At 38.8% G+C, this 13,355-nt stretch overlaps 1 protein-coding gene across 1 annotated transcript in view; it reads left to right on the forward strand.

Moving 5' to 3' along the window:
* The window catches only part of RRM1 (ribonucleotide reductase catalytic subunit M1), a 40,342-nt gene that overhangs the window by 19,275 nt on the left and 7,712 nt on the right, over positions 1-13,355 (forward strand). The window contains exons 8-15 of the mRNA XM_019732665.3: positions 340-481; positions 1,849-1,932; positions 3,485-3,646; positions 4,019-4,098; positions 4,776-4,977; positions 7,794-7,943; positions 8,153-8,374; positions 12,596-12,672. Coding sequence (XP_019588224.1) covers positions 340-481; positions 1,849-1,932; positions 3,485-3,646; positions 4,019-4,098; positions 4,776-4,977; positions 7,794-7,943; positions 8,153-8,374; positions 12,596-12,672 — 1,119 coding nt within the window. The remainder of the gene's footprint in view (positions 1-339; positions 482-1,848; positions 1,933-3,484; positions 3,647-4,018; positions 4,099-4,775; positions 4,978-7,793; positions 7,944-8,152; positions 8,375-12,595; positions 12,673-13,355) is intronic.

Genomic DNA, 13,355 nt, shown 5'->3' on the forward strand with positions numbered 1-13,355 from the left:
AAGACTGTTATATATGCTTAGGAATTTGCATGAGAAAGTGTGATCATGGCACATTTGCAGTCTGGTAAACACTTAAGCTAATATTTTAGACTTATCTCTAAGACTTCCTTCTAGGCTGAGCATCTAGGGTAGGCAGCAAGGTGATTTTAAAACTATGATATGTTGATATGTCTTACTGTGTCATAGCCCATACAAGTTTTTTCACTTCTCAACACCTAGGAATTTTGTAAACTTCAAATCTTTTATATGCTTAATTTACTGTCTTTGGATTGTACAGTCATTTTTGTGACTTTGCTTTGCTTCATTTCCTTGCTGAGTTGTGACTTTTTCCCCTCATAGCTGTTTCCTTCTGAGTATGAAAGATGATAGCATTGAAGGCATTTATGACACTCTAAAGCAGTGTGCGTTGATTTCCAAGTCTGCTGGGGGAATTGGTGTTGCTGTGAGTTGTATTCGAGCTACTGGCAGCTACATTGCTGGGGTAAGCTTCTATTGTATGGCTAAAAATGTGTGAACTAGAGGGATTGGAGTCTGTAAGCAACCAAGTGTATGGTTGAGAGGGCATATCCTGCGGTTTGGGAGACCTGGGTCTCTGTTAATTATTAACTGGCTATATGACTTGGAGTGAGTCATTTCACTGCTTCTGGCTTCATTTCCATCTCTTATTGGAGGTATAAATTAGAGCTGCAGGATCCTTTTTAGCTCAGATTTTGGAATTCTGATTTATTTTACCATAATAGTAGCAACTGTCATTTATTGATTGCTATGTGGTAAGTCTGTTACAAAAATTTTACATGAATTACTCTTTTAATCCTTACTACATTGTTAGGAAGTAAATATTACAGACACATGGTAGGAACTTTAAGCCTTACAGTAACTTTGTGAGTATAAGCACTATTGTCTTCATTTTACAAGTGAGGAAACTGAGGCTTGGAAAGTTAAATTACTTCCAGAGATCAGTCATTTAATATGTGATAGAGCCAGGATTCAAGCTTTAAACATTGGCACCTTGTGATGTAAATTCAAGCCTTGCTAGTTTATTCTTTGGGAGTCAAGATAATGATTTTAGGTAAAACCTGGGTTTAAGTCCTGTCTGTACTACTTACTAGTAGTGCCTAGCGCAAGTTATTTTACATCTCTGAGTTTGTTTTTTATCTGTAATGTGAAGAAAATATCTAACCTTATAGAATAAAAGTAGAATCAAGAAGGAAACCATTCCATTATGTGGTGTTTTGGATGTGCTGTGATACATTCAGAACTTTCACAAAATAGTAGGGTGAGCCATTGCTTACTTATCTTTCTAGACTGTTTCAAGGCCTGCCTTAGGTTAAAAGGATTATTTTTGACATTCAGTGAGATTTCTTCATTTTGCCATGTATATTAGGAGTCTCTGTTTTCTTTTCTTGATTTTAGAATCCATTTATTGCTGAGAATCTCCATTTACTTTATTGTCTTGATTTATCCATTGCATACAATTGTTAATGTAAGTTGCCTTGAATTCTTTTGGAAAAAAGACATTGTAGTGGTGTTTTCACTTTATCCAAAGTACATATTTATATAATGACCTTTAGAAGGTGAGTTTATCCTGATTTTGGATTCTTTTGACTTGTAATTATTATATCATTGTAAATTAGAGATGCCATGAAATAACTGTACATAATTGTAATTTATTTAACATTTTATTTTATATTGTGTATTGTGTTCTCAAAGTAGAGGTAGAACTGGAGAGCAGATTACATTTTACAAAGACTGGGATAGAGTAATTTGTTCATTTTTGAGCCATTTTGTTCTTTCCCTTGTCGAGCCCCCTTTCCCTCCAGATACCTTTATTCTCAGTTTCTCTTTCAGACGAATGGCAATTCCAATGGCCTGGTACCGATGCTGAGAGTATATAACAATACAGCTCGATACGTGGATCAGGGTGGAAACAAGGTATGCTCTGTTACTTGAAAGTACTGGAAATCAGAACTAAAAGTCATTGGCCATGTATGCGTATAATAAGATGGTTCATTGTGTATGCTTCTAACAACTTTGCCTATTTTTTTTACTTTTAAAATCAATTTATTGAGTATAATATACTTACTCTAAACTGCACATACTTGAAATGTAGAGTTTGATGGATTTTGACAGATATTTACATTGTGATCACCACACTAATCAAAATACAGAATATTTCCATTACCCAAAAATGTTTCTTCATGCGCTTTTGTATTAATCACCCCCACTCCTCCCACCCATGCATATTGGCTCCAGGCAGCCAATGATCTAGTCAGCAGCTTTTTTACGTGACAGTTTATTTGCAAAGAATTTTTAAAGTTGTGACTCATGTTAATACCTAACCTTGAAAAGGGGTTGTAATATGTCTTTTAGGTATTTTTCTTTAAAAAAACAAAACAGAGGGGCGGCTGGATGGCTCAATTGGTTAGAGCGCAAGCTCTTAACAACAGGGTTGCCAGTTCAATTCCCACATGGGCCACTGAGCTGCGCCCTCCACGAGTTTCTGCTAAGCTTCCGGAGGGGCGGCCTGATGGCTCAGTTGGTTAAAGCATGAGCTCTGAACATCAGGATTGCTGGTTCGATTCCCGCATGGGCCAGTGAGTTGCACCCTCCACAGCTAGATTGAAGACAATGAGCTGCCGCTGAGCTGCCGGTGGGCAGCTGGATGGCTCAGTTGGTTAAAGTGTGAGCTCTCAACAACAAAGTTGTGGGTTCAATTCCCACATGGGATGGTGGGCTGTGCCCCCTCCAACGAAAGATTGAAAACAGCAACTGGACTTGGAGCTGAGCAGCGCCCCCACAACTAGATTAAAGGACAGCGACTTGGAACTGATGGGCCCTGGAAAAACACACTGTTCCCCAATATTCCCTGCTAAAAAATTTTAAAGAACAACAACCCAAAACAGAAAACAAAACTGCCTATTTGGTGGAGGGAAAAGTAAAGTTGAGAGGATTGGGTCATTTATCCAATATTATCAGCTGGATGAGTTTTAACTTGAGCCTGCCTCTTATGGATATATGTAGGCACACCAATCACCTCTTAGTTTATGAACTCTCTCTGGTGTATTTTAGAAAAAAAAAAGTAAGGACCTTGATAAGACATCATCTTTTTGACCTTTTTAATAAGAGCACAACCTGTTGTCAGAGTTAAAGTGATATTCTTTGGGCTTTACATACATATGTAGTGTAAAGTGAGCTGGACGACAACTGAAGAAGCAGCTCCATCTCTAGTTCACTGTATCACTTTGGACAAGTTATTTAATCTTTTTCTACATTTTCTTTATGTCATATGCTCTTTTTTACTCCTAGGTTTGTAAGAAAAAATATTGCTACTTTATATTTTTATGGTACTTTTATTTGTATTATCTCATTTAATTCATTAATTATAGTGAAGACCTAAGGAGATGTTATAAAAATGCTTTGGGTAATGTGAAGTTCCTTTGTTTCATTCTGATTCTGAAAAGAATGATGATTTATTTACCATTAGCGACCTGGGGCATTTGCTATTTACTTGGAGCCTTGGCATTTAGACATCTTTGAGTTTCTTGATTTAAAGAAGAACACAGGAAAGGAAGAGCAGCGTGCCAGGGACCTTTTCTTTGCCCTTTGGATTCCAGATCTCTTCATGAAACGAGTGGAGACTAATCAGGTGAGAAATAGATACCTGTTATTAATAATGACTCGATTCATATAAGCTTTCTCTTCAGTCATCTTAAATCATGCTTAGGAAGAATCCACCTATGTGTTTTGCTACAGAAGTCATTTTGAACAAGTTAAGAGATGCCATTCCTGTCTTGGATTTTTATTCTCTGAAGTAGATGCTGTGTGACCTAAATGCTTAAAAGATTGTATACAGACAGGCAGAACTAAATGTTTGGGCCTGGCCTAAAATGATTATTTCTAGCTGATTTCCAAGACAATGTGTGTGGAAGACACCTTATCCCTTACAGTGTTTTTAATGGACTATGTATGGTTGGTTATTTGAAGTGTCTTATGGGTGGTACTGTTCTTCCCTTTGTAGAACTGGTCTTTGATGTGTCCAAATGAGTGTCCTGGTCTGGATGAGGTTTGGGGAGAGGAATTTGAGAAGCTATATGAAAGGTATGGGAAAAATATGAAAGTGATAATGTTTTACATATTTTTTTCTTATTTGGGGAGGATCCACATTTCAAAACAATACCATTCATTAGCCAGTTTCTAAGAGCCTTTGGAAGCATCTAGAAGAGAATGTGATTAATAATTTTATTTCAGTCAGGTTTTCTTGAATCTTTACCAAAATTTTGGTTTCTGTCCTCTTTCTTGAAATTTGTGGATATGTAAATATTTGCTTGGGTTTCTCAATTGATGCTTTTAAAAATTAAAGCAAAGAGTTAACAGGGTTATTATTTTGCTTTGTCATACAGTACATCTGATAAAATAAGTTATGCTTTATATTGTACACAGGAATCAAGAGCAGCTAAGACACACATGAATAGTTCATTAAATAATAGCACAATAATACTAATTTAGTGAAGTTTGACCACTTTAGGTTTTGTCTCTATTTGTTATGAAAGGTATTATTGATTTAGTGGGATTGGGGAGCATATGAAGGGATTTAAAGCTGCCTGATTTTCCTCTATGGCTTTAGTGAGAGTGAAATGAATATCATTCCTTTTTTTTCCTTAGCAAAATTTAGTGAAAAATTTAGGAGTTTTCATACTATATTTTAGTGTCTTCAAGTTTTTGCAATAAAGGTTTTCTTAGGGAATATTAAAATAATAATTAGCTTTGCCTTTCAGTTATGAGAAACACGGTCGTGTTCGCAAAGTTGTAAAAGCTCAGCAGCTTTGGTATGCCATCATTGAGTCGCAGACAGAGACAGGTACCCCATACATGCTCTACAAAGATTCCTGTAACCGGAAAAGCAACCAGCAGAACCTGGGAACGATCAAATGCAGCAATCTGTGCACAGAAATAGTAGAGTATACAAGCAAAGATGAGGTGGGTAGAAAAACTTCTGCCTAAATCTAGTAGTGAGAGAAGAATCTTAGGACATTATTGTTTGTGAATCCCTCACTTGATTTCACTTGGAATGGGGGAAGGAAGTTTCCTATCTTGTTGGTGAGCAGAAGGGCACTAAAATAGACAGAAATTACAAAGGAAAGAAGGGGTGTGATTCTGTGCCCTTGATTATCTTTTAGTCTAAGCCATGTAGAAAAGACTGTCAACTTTTTCTTACACACAAATTGTTATAATGATCTTTACTTGAGAAAAATAGCAATATACAGTTACGGTGGTTTAGGACAAACACAAACATGTGTTAGGATGCTCATTCAGTTTAAAGTATGTAAACACGTAAAGAGTCCTTTAGTGAATGGTGTCTATGTGTAAGACACTGTACTAAGTACTCTGGGAATACAGATGAATATGTCTCAGTCCCTGCCCTCTGGGAATGTGTAATTTAGTTGGTGGAAATTAACATATACTCAAATAACAATTCTGCAAGATAGATTATATTATAGAGACTGGTGAGACGAAATTCTAATCTCAGATCTTTAAAGTGATTCACAGAAGAGGCAAGGCTAGAAATGGGACATAGGTCTGTGGTTTCTTTTTAAAGTTTATGGAGAAGCTTCTATTTGAGAAGAACAGCATGTGTGACAGATCAGAGATAGGGTTAGGTTTTGTGCAGTGAGGGTCAAGCAGGCTTGTTTTGATGGAGCAAATACGTTAAAGTTTGGTACATGGAGAGATGGCGTTGGCCAGGGGAAAGAAGTTAGTAGGTGAAAGCTGGCATGTCACAGGTAAGAAGCCCTTGTAGGTTCTGAAAAGAAAATATCAAAATGCTAGGATGAGAAGGATAGTTCTTGATTCTGGTTATAGAATGGGTTGGTATGAGAAGAGGTTAGAGATTAGTTTAAGGAGTTTGTTGCATGACAGGCTGCTTGAATATTGGATGTAAACTATAGAAATGAGGAAATAGATCACAAATTCTAGGACCTAAAAAAACATGACAAATGAAAAATTGGAAGAAAATGGTGAGTTAAACATACTGCTAAGGTTGCAGTTTAATTCAACAAAATGTATTGAACACCAGCTGTGTGTAAGACACTGTACTAAGTACTCTGGAAATACAAATGAATATGTCTCAATCCCTGCCCTGGGAATGTATAATTTAGTTGGTGGAAATTAACATATACTCAAATAACAATTCTACAAGATAGATTATATTCTAGAGACTAGAATGACTCTTTTTAAAACAAAAATTAGATCATTTCTCTGCATTGTAGTCTTCTTTGACTTTCCCACCCATCCATGGTCCATTCTTTCTTTTTTAAAATTGAGATCTAATTCATATACCATAAAATTCATCTTTCTAAAATTGTGCAACCACCGATTTCTAATTGTAGAACACTTTTATCACCCCAGAAACCTTGTACTCATTGGCAGTCACTTCCTGTTCCCCTTTTTATCCTGCCCCTGGCAATCACTAAACTATTTTCTGTCTCTGGATTTGCCTATTGTGGGCATTCCATACAGATGGAATCTCATAATATTAGGCCTTTTGTGTCAGGCTTCTTTCACTTATGTTTTCAAGGCTTATCCGTGTTGTAGCATGTATCAGTACTTCAATTCCACCCAGAATTCTTACAGTGCCCTACGAGGTCCTGCACAATTGGGTATCCCTAGCTCATCTGCTATTACTCTCCCCCTTGCTCACTGTGTTCCAGCCCTACTAATTTCCTTGCTGTTCCTCAAACGTAGCAAGCATGCTCCTGCCTCAGGATATTTGCTGTTAATGCTCTTCCCCCATAGAGCCACATGGCTTGCTTTCTAACCGCTTCAGTTCTTTGTTCATGTCTGATTCTCAGTGAGGTCTTCCTTGACAACTCTTTTTAAAAATGGCACTCCTTCCACCCCTCTCCCCAGACTTGCTGTCTTTTTTTTTCTGTCTTCTTTTCTGTGTCTTAATTTTTTTATCAGAACTATGTGATCCAAATTATGTTTTAAAAGTGGGTACTTTGGCAGCAAGCAACTCGAATAGGTATGAAGGACATCAGACAGTCTAGGTGAGAGGAGTTGAGTGTTTGTATTGGAATAGTCATAAGCAAAATGGAAAAGAAGGTGTATTCATTCAAAATTATTAAGCATTTACTATATGCCAGATGTGTTGTTAGTACTAAAAATATAGGGAAAAATAATATATCCTATCTGAAAAAGGTCACCACCTAGTAGAGTCAGTGTAGTGGGAGAATCACCTGAAGAGCTTTTTTGAAATTCACTAACTTGGATCCTCTGTTGTTAAGGGCTTGTCAGAATCTCAGTAAGAGTGATGTAGGCCTGTGTAATTTGGAAGAGCTTCTGCAGTGATAGAAATGTTCTATATTTGGTGGCCACTAAGCACTTGAAATGTGACCAGTACAACTGAGAAACTGAATTTTAAATTTCTTTTAATTTTAATTAAATAGCTACATGTGGTTAGTGGCTCCTGTATTGGACAGTGCACATCTATTGACTAAGACAGATACACATAAAAATTATAGCACAATGTGATACAAGTCTCGTAAGGGAGCCATGTATTATGGAACACAGGGTTCTCTCTTCATCTTACCTATTTCACTTGTGCATGTTACAACAGACATATATGAATAGGTAATAGGGATTTAGAAATGAACTGGTGAATGATAAAGAGCAAGAAGTTAAAGATTTAAAAAAATGTAATGTCAGAGAGCGTTAGAGGCTTATATGGTAGTGTCGTTGACACAGGGAAGAAATTAAAATTGTGTGATTCTTGACCTTTCTTCTTTGCATTCCAGGTTGCAGTTTGTAACTTGGCTTCCTTGGCCCTGAATATGTATGTCACATCAGAAAACACATACGACTTTAAGAAGTTGGCTGAAGTCACCAAAGTCATTGTCCGAAACTTGAATAAAATTATTGATATTAATTACTACCCTGTCCCAGAGGTATGAATAGATATCTCTGCTTATTGGTAATTATTAAAATCCAAGGTAGAGGGAGATTATCACAGTCTCCCTGCCAATCATCATTTAAATGGTTGTCACCATTTAAATTGGAATTGTGTGAGAAAAGTGTGTGTGTGTCATTTGGTACAGAATGTTGCATTTTCTGTTCAATAATATCTCTTTCCTTCTTTAAATCTATTGGCACAAAGGCACACTTATCAAATAAACGCCATCGCCCCATTGGAATTGGAGTACAAGGTCTGGCAGATGCTTTTATTCTGATGAGGTATCCTTTTGAGAGTCCAGAGGCCCAGTTATTGAATAAGCAAATCTTTGAAACCATTTATTATGGAGCCTTGGAAGCCAGCTGTGATCTGGCCAAGGAGCATGGCCCATATGAAACCTACGAGGGCTCTCCAGTCAGCAAAGGAGTAAGTATACAGATACATTTTTTTCTTTTTTTTTTTAAATTCTGTGTGCCTCTCAGGTGCCGCTGGACATGGCCTGTGCTTTTGCCCCGCCCTCTGCATGGTTTCCCCTGTGTCTGCTGTTCCTTCTGTCCATGGTAACCCTTCTGCACAGTGCCCCAGCGTAAGCTGTCCTCTGCTCATGAGCTTCAGCCTTGGTGGCACTGCTGGTTACGAGGCAGGCAGGCGAGCTCTGGAGCCGCTTGTGTTCCATGGGTTCTGCTGCAGTTGGCACGGCCTGCACATGCATGATGTGTGTGTGTGTGTGTGTGTGTGGTCACACTGGATAAAATTTCTTTTTGCCTTGTAAATTCCTATAGTAGGCTGAATGATAGCTCTCAAAAACATAAGCTTATATCCTAATTCCTGGAACATATGAATGTTACTGTATTTGGTTTAAAAAAGGGTCTTTGCAGATGTAATTAAGGATTTTGAGATTATCCTTGATGAATCAGACAGGCCCTAAATCCAATCACAGTTGTCCTTACAAGAGACATAGAGAGGAAGAGGTTGGAGTGAGGCAGCCACAACCCAGGAATGTTGATAGCCACTAAAAGCTGAAAGAGGCCAAGAACATAATTTCTAGAGCCTCTGGAAGGAGCGTGGCCCTCTCAACATGTTGATTTTTGGGCTTTTGGCCTCTAGAACTGAGAAAATAAATTTTCGTCATTTTAAGCCACCAAGTTTGTGGTAATTGTTACACCAGCCATAGGATACTAATGTGGTACTTTTGTCCTCTAAATCTCTTTTATTTAGAACTAGTCATTGCTAAAATGGCTTAAAAAATGCGAACTGTATTAGTTTTCTAATGCTAAACTTAGTAAATTAAAACAACATACATTCAGGACAGGCTGTGCCTGGGTCAAAATGGCAGAGCAGGTAAACTGTGCTTGCTTCCTCCCTTGATCATATCAAAATCACAACTAAATGATAGAACAACCATCACTGAGAACCACCTGAAAACTAACTGAATAGAACCCGTATAATTAAGGATATAAAGAAGAAGACATGTCGAGACTGGTCGGAAGGGCTTCCGAGGTGTGATCAAAACATAACGGTGAATGCTGCTGCCGAGTACCATCCATCGGAAAGGCAGGGATCTTCAATATGGGAAGCGGCACATCGAAGCTTAGTAACAGTGTGTGACAAGTTTCAGCTTGTTCGGTGCAGTCAGTTCGGTGTGAGCTACAGTTGAGAGAAGGTGTGTTTTAAAGTGTGCCATAAATCATCCTCCATCATGACAATGATCGGTGTCACACATTGCTTCTGGTATACGGCAATTTCTGTCAAAAACATTATGATGTGTCTTCATTCACCTTATTCACCGGATCTGACACCGAGCGACTTCTGGCTCTTCCCCAAAGTCAAAATGACCATGAAAGGTAAGCATTTTGAATCGATTCAGGACATCGAGGCAGTCACCACAGCACAACCAAGATACTCACAAAAGAGGACTTCCAGAGCTGCTTCAGAAAGTGGCAAGAACAATGGGATAAATGTATTTGAAGTGAGGGTGAGTATTTTGAGGGGGATTAACGGCAATGTGTTTTTCACTGAAATAAACTTTTTCTTATTTAAACATTCAATGTATTTTTTAATCACACATCATAAACGTGGATCAGGCAGGTCCCATACCCACAGTGTGGTGGTTAAGAATCAGGAGGGATATCTTGGCTGTGGAGATCCCCCTGAGGAATGAGGGTTTCCAGCCCCACACCGAACTCTCCACAGTATCAGAGTCAGAAAGAGGAGTCACCAAAATATTTGGCTATGAAAAACATGGGGATTACTTCCAAGAAAGACAAAGCACTGCAAGAGACCAGTCACTGTAGGTCTTAAAGGGCCTGCCCACAGACTCATTTGCTCACAAACTCACTCCAGGCTTCACAGCAGGGGGAGCAGCTGGAAAAGCATCAGGGACAGATGGGGAGGAATTAAATTGACTAACTTCAGGACAAGGGCAGGGGTTGGGACAGTTTTCTCCAGGGAACGAAGTACTGGCAGGCGCCATTGTTCCTTTGTTGAACTCTCCTCCCACCCAGCAGGCACTGTGTAGGCTGATGTCAAATTTGTGCTCTCCATTAACCTGGCTAATACCGTTCACCCAATCCAAGTCGACTGCCTGGCTGGAACCTCTTCCAGCTGCTCTTCCACACAAGCACCCTATCTCAGCTCACGTTGCAGACTTCCTCAAAATCTATCAAAGGTCCACAAAACCCAAACAAGCAGTGGCAGGCCTGGGAGGGCCTTGTACCTCTTAGTAAGCACCCCCAAACTCAGCACAAGCAACATCTGGTCTCAACTTGCATTGTAATTCCCGTCAGGTGGTTCCAAGCCTGTCATAAGTAGCGACTGTCTTGGCCTAGAGCATAACTTCAACTAAGTGGCTACAAGCCTGGCACAAGTGGCTGCTGGCTTAGATCACATTGTAGTACCTACCAAGTGTTCCGAGGCTAATATAAGTGGCAGCCAGCCTCGACTTGCAGTGTAACCTCTCCCAAGCACCTCTAAGCCCAGCGAAAGCAGCAACCAACCACAGATCATTTCGTAGCACCTACCATGAGGCCCCAAGCCTGGCACAAGTGGTGACTGACCTCAGCCAGCACCAGAGACCCTTACAAGAGGCCCCAGAACCAGCAAACCAGATGGCTGGCTTCAGATCACATCAGAGCACCACTCAACCAGCTCCACAAATGACACATCCAAAGGGCAAGTTCTGCTGGCACCGGAGTCCTGCTAAAGCAACTGCTGCTCTGTGGGGTCAGGCCCCACACAACAGCTTGTCCGCTGTAGTCATGGTCAGCCCTTAAAAGCCAATCTGGCTGAGGATCAGGAACACCCAGTGACGTGCCAACAGCAATCAAGGTTCAACTACAACAGGAGGGCACCCAATCCACACAGGGAACACCCCTGCAACACCGGGTTCAGACTACCTTTGGGTCCCATAGGACACCTACATAAGGCCACTCTGTCAAGATTGGGAGATTTAGCAGATCTGAATACACAGAAACAAACTCGGAGTCAGCAAAACTTAGGAGACAAAGAAACGTCCAAAATAAAAGACAAAACTCCAGAAAAAGAACTAAACAAAAAGGAGTCAGAGCATTTGAGATCTTTCTCCCCAGCACATTTCGTCAGTTCAGCTCAAATAAACTCATTTAAAAAAAAAAAAGACAAGCAAGCTACCAGGCACAGTTCAAAACACTGGGTATAAGGATGCTTAGTAAACTTAGGGAACAATAGATGAACTTGGTAAGAATTTCACCAGAGATATAGGAAACATAAAAATGGAAATAAAAAACATAAAAAAGAACCAGTTAAAAATGAATGACTGAAATGAAGAATAGAGGGAATCAACAGCAGATTAAATGAAGCAAAGGATCGAATCAGCAATCTGGAAAACAAGGTAGCGGAAAACATCCAGTTGGAACAGCACAGTTTTCCATAGTGTGTGCAGCAATTTACAATCCCACCAAGAGTGCATGAGGGTTCCCTTTTTCCCACATTCTCTCCAACACTTGTTTGTTGATACTGATGATGGCCATTCTGACAGGTGTGAAGTAATACCTCATTGTGGTTTTGATTTGCATTTCCTTGATGATTAGTGATATTGATTATCTTTTCATATGTCGAGTGACCACCTGTATGTGTCCTCTTCAAATAGATTTTCAATTTTTTGCCCTCTTGCTTCTTCCGGTACCCCTGTGATGTGAATGTTGGTATACTTGATGTTGTTCCAGAGGCCCCTTAAACTATGCCTTTTTAAATCAGTTGTATAATTCTCTGCCATATTAGTGCATTAGCTAAGTAAATAGATCAAGACAAATAAAGATGAGATTAGAGTAACATTTTTACTGTAGAAAAAGAATGCATCTCAGCAACACACTTTCAGGAATGTTAGAATTTTCTGGTTTGTAGATATGATACAGGTCCTCCAAGGGGGCTCAGCAGGGATATGGGAAGAGGTAAGCCTTAACCAGTTTTGTTTGCTTGCTTCTTTTTAATATGACTTCATGGAAATTTGCCCAGAAAAATCTCTGGACCTTGTATTCCTTACATAGTTCTACTAGAAGACAGTGTTTGTTGAGATGTGAGGGCATGGCCAGTTAGTCATTTGTTTGGTTTTGTCATAGTTTTAAATTGTTATAGAGTGATTTATCATAAATTGGGTTATTTGTTCCTTAGATCCTTCAGTATGATATGTGGAATGTTACTCCCACAGACCTATGGGACTGGAACCTTCTCAAGGAGAAGATTGCAAAGTAAGTAATGACATATAAAGTAGCTTTGAAGTAAGGAGTGTTCAAGTTTCATCCCAGCTCTTCAAAAGTCAGCTATGTTATTTTAACTTCTGAAACTCATTTTTTTCCCCTTCAAATGGGGCTAAAATGATCTATCAGAACTACTTTTTAAATACTTCATAAAATAATACGTGTGCTTGGCACAATGAAAGTATTTCAATACATGGTAGATATTATGAGTTGATTTTGTTTTAAAGGCTTAACCACCTAGATGAGGTAATTCTTTTTTCTCATTAAACTCATATTGCCAACTGTACTTGCTTTTTAAATGTGTTTCACTTTTATTTATTGCTTAACTACATTGGGCACATAAGTGGCTTTTGTTGAATTGATTGTCATAGGAATAAGGGATTTTGGAAGAGCTTTTGGAGGGTAAAATGTTAAATTGTGAAAGAAAAATATAAAAATTGAATCTTTGTAGGTCTTTCAAACTTAATAAACGTAAGAAATTTGAGGGCAGGCAGAATGTTTTGCTGAGGGAATAATGAAACAAGTTGCTTTCATTTCCTGTCATGATCAGTTCATCTCTGGGTTAATACATGTGTAAAATTTTAATATTTGCAGAAGTAGTAGCTTTAAAATGCTCTTTAAAACATCTATTTGCCTTAAAATCGTTTTATTCAAATAATACGTGTTCAGAAATT

This window comes from Rhinolophus sinicus, chromosome 14 (genome assembly GCF_057876585.1).
Source record: "Rhinolophus sinicus isolate RSI-liver-muscle chromosome 14, RSI-T2T, whole genome shotgun sequence".
In the NCBI taxonomy this organism is placed as follows: Eukaryota; Metazoa; Chordata; class Mammalia; order Chiroptera; family Rhinolophidae; genus Rhinolophus; species Rhinolophus sinicus.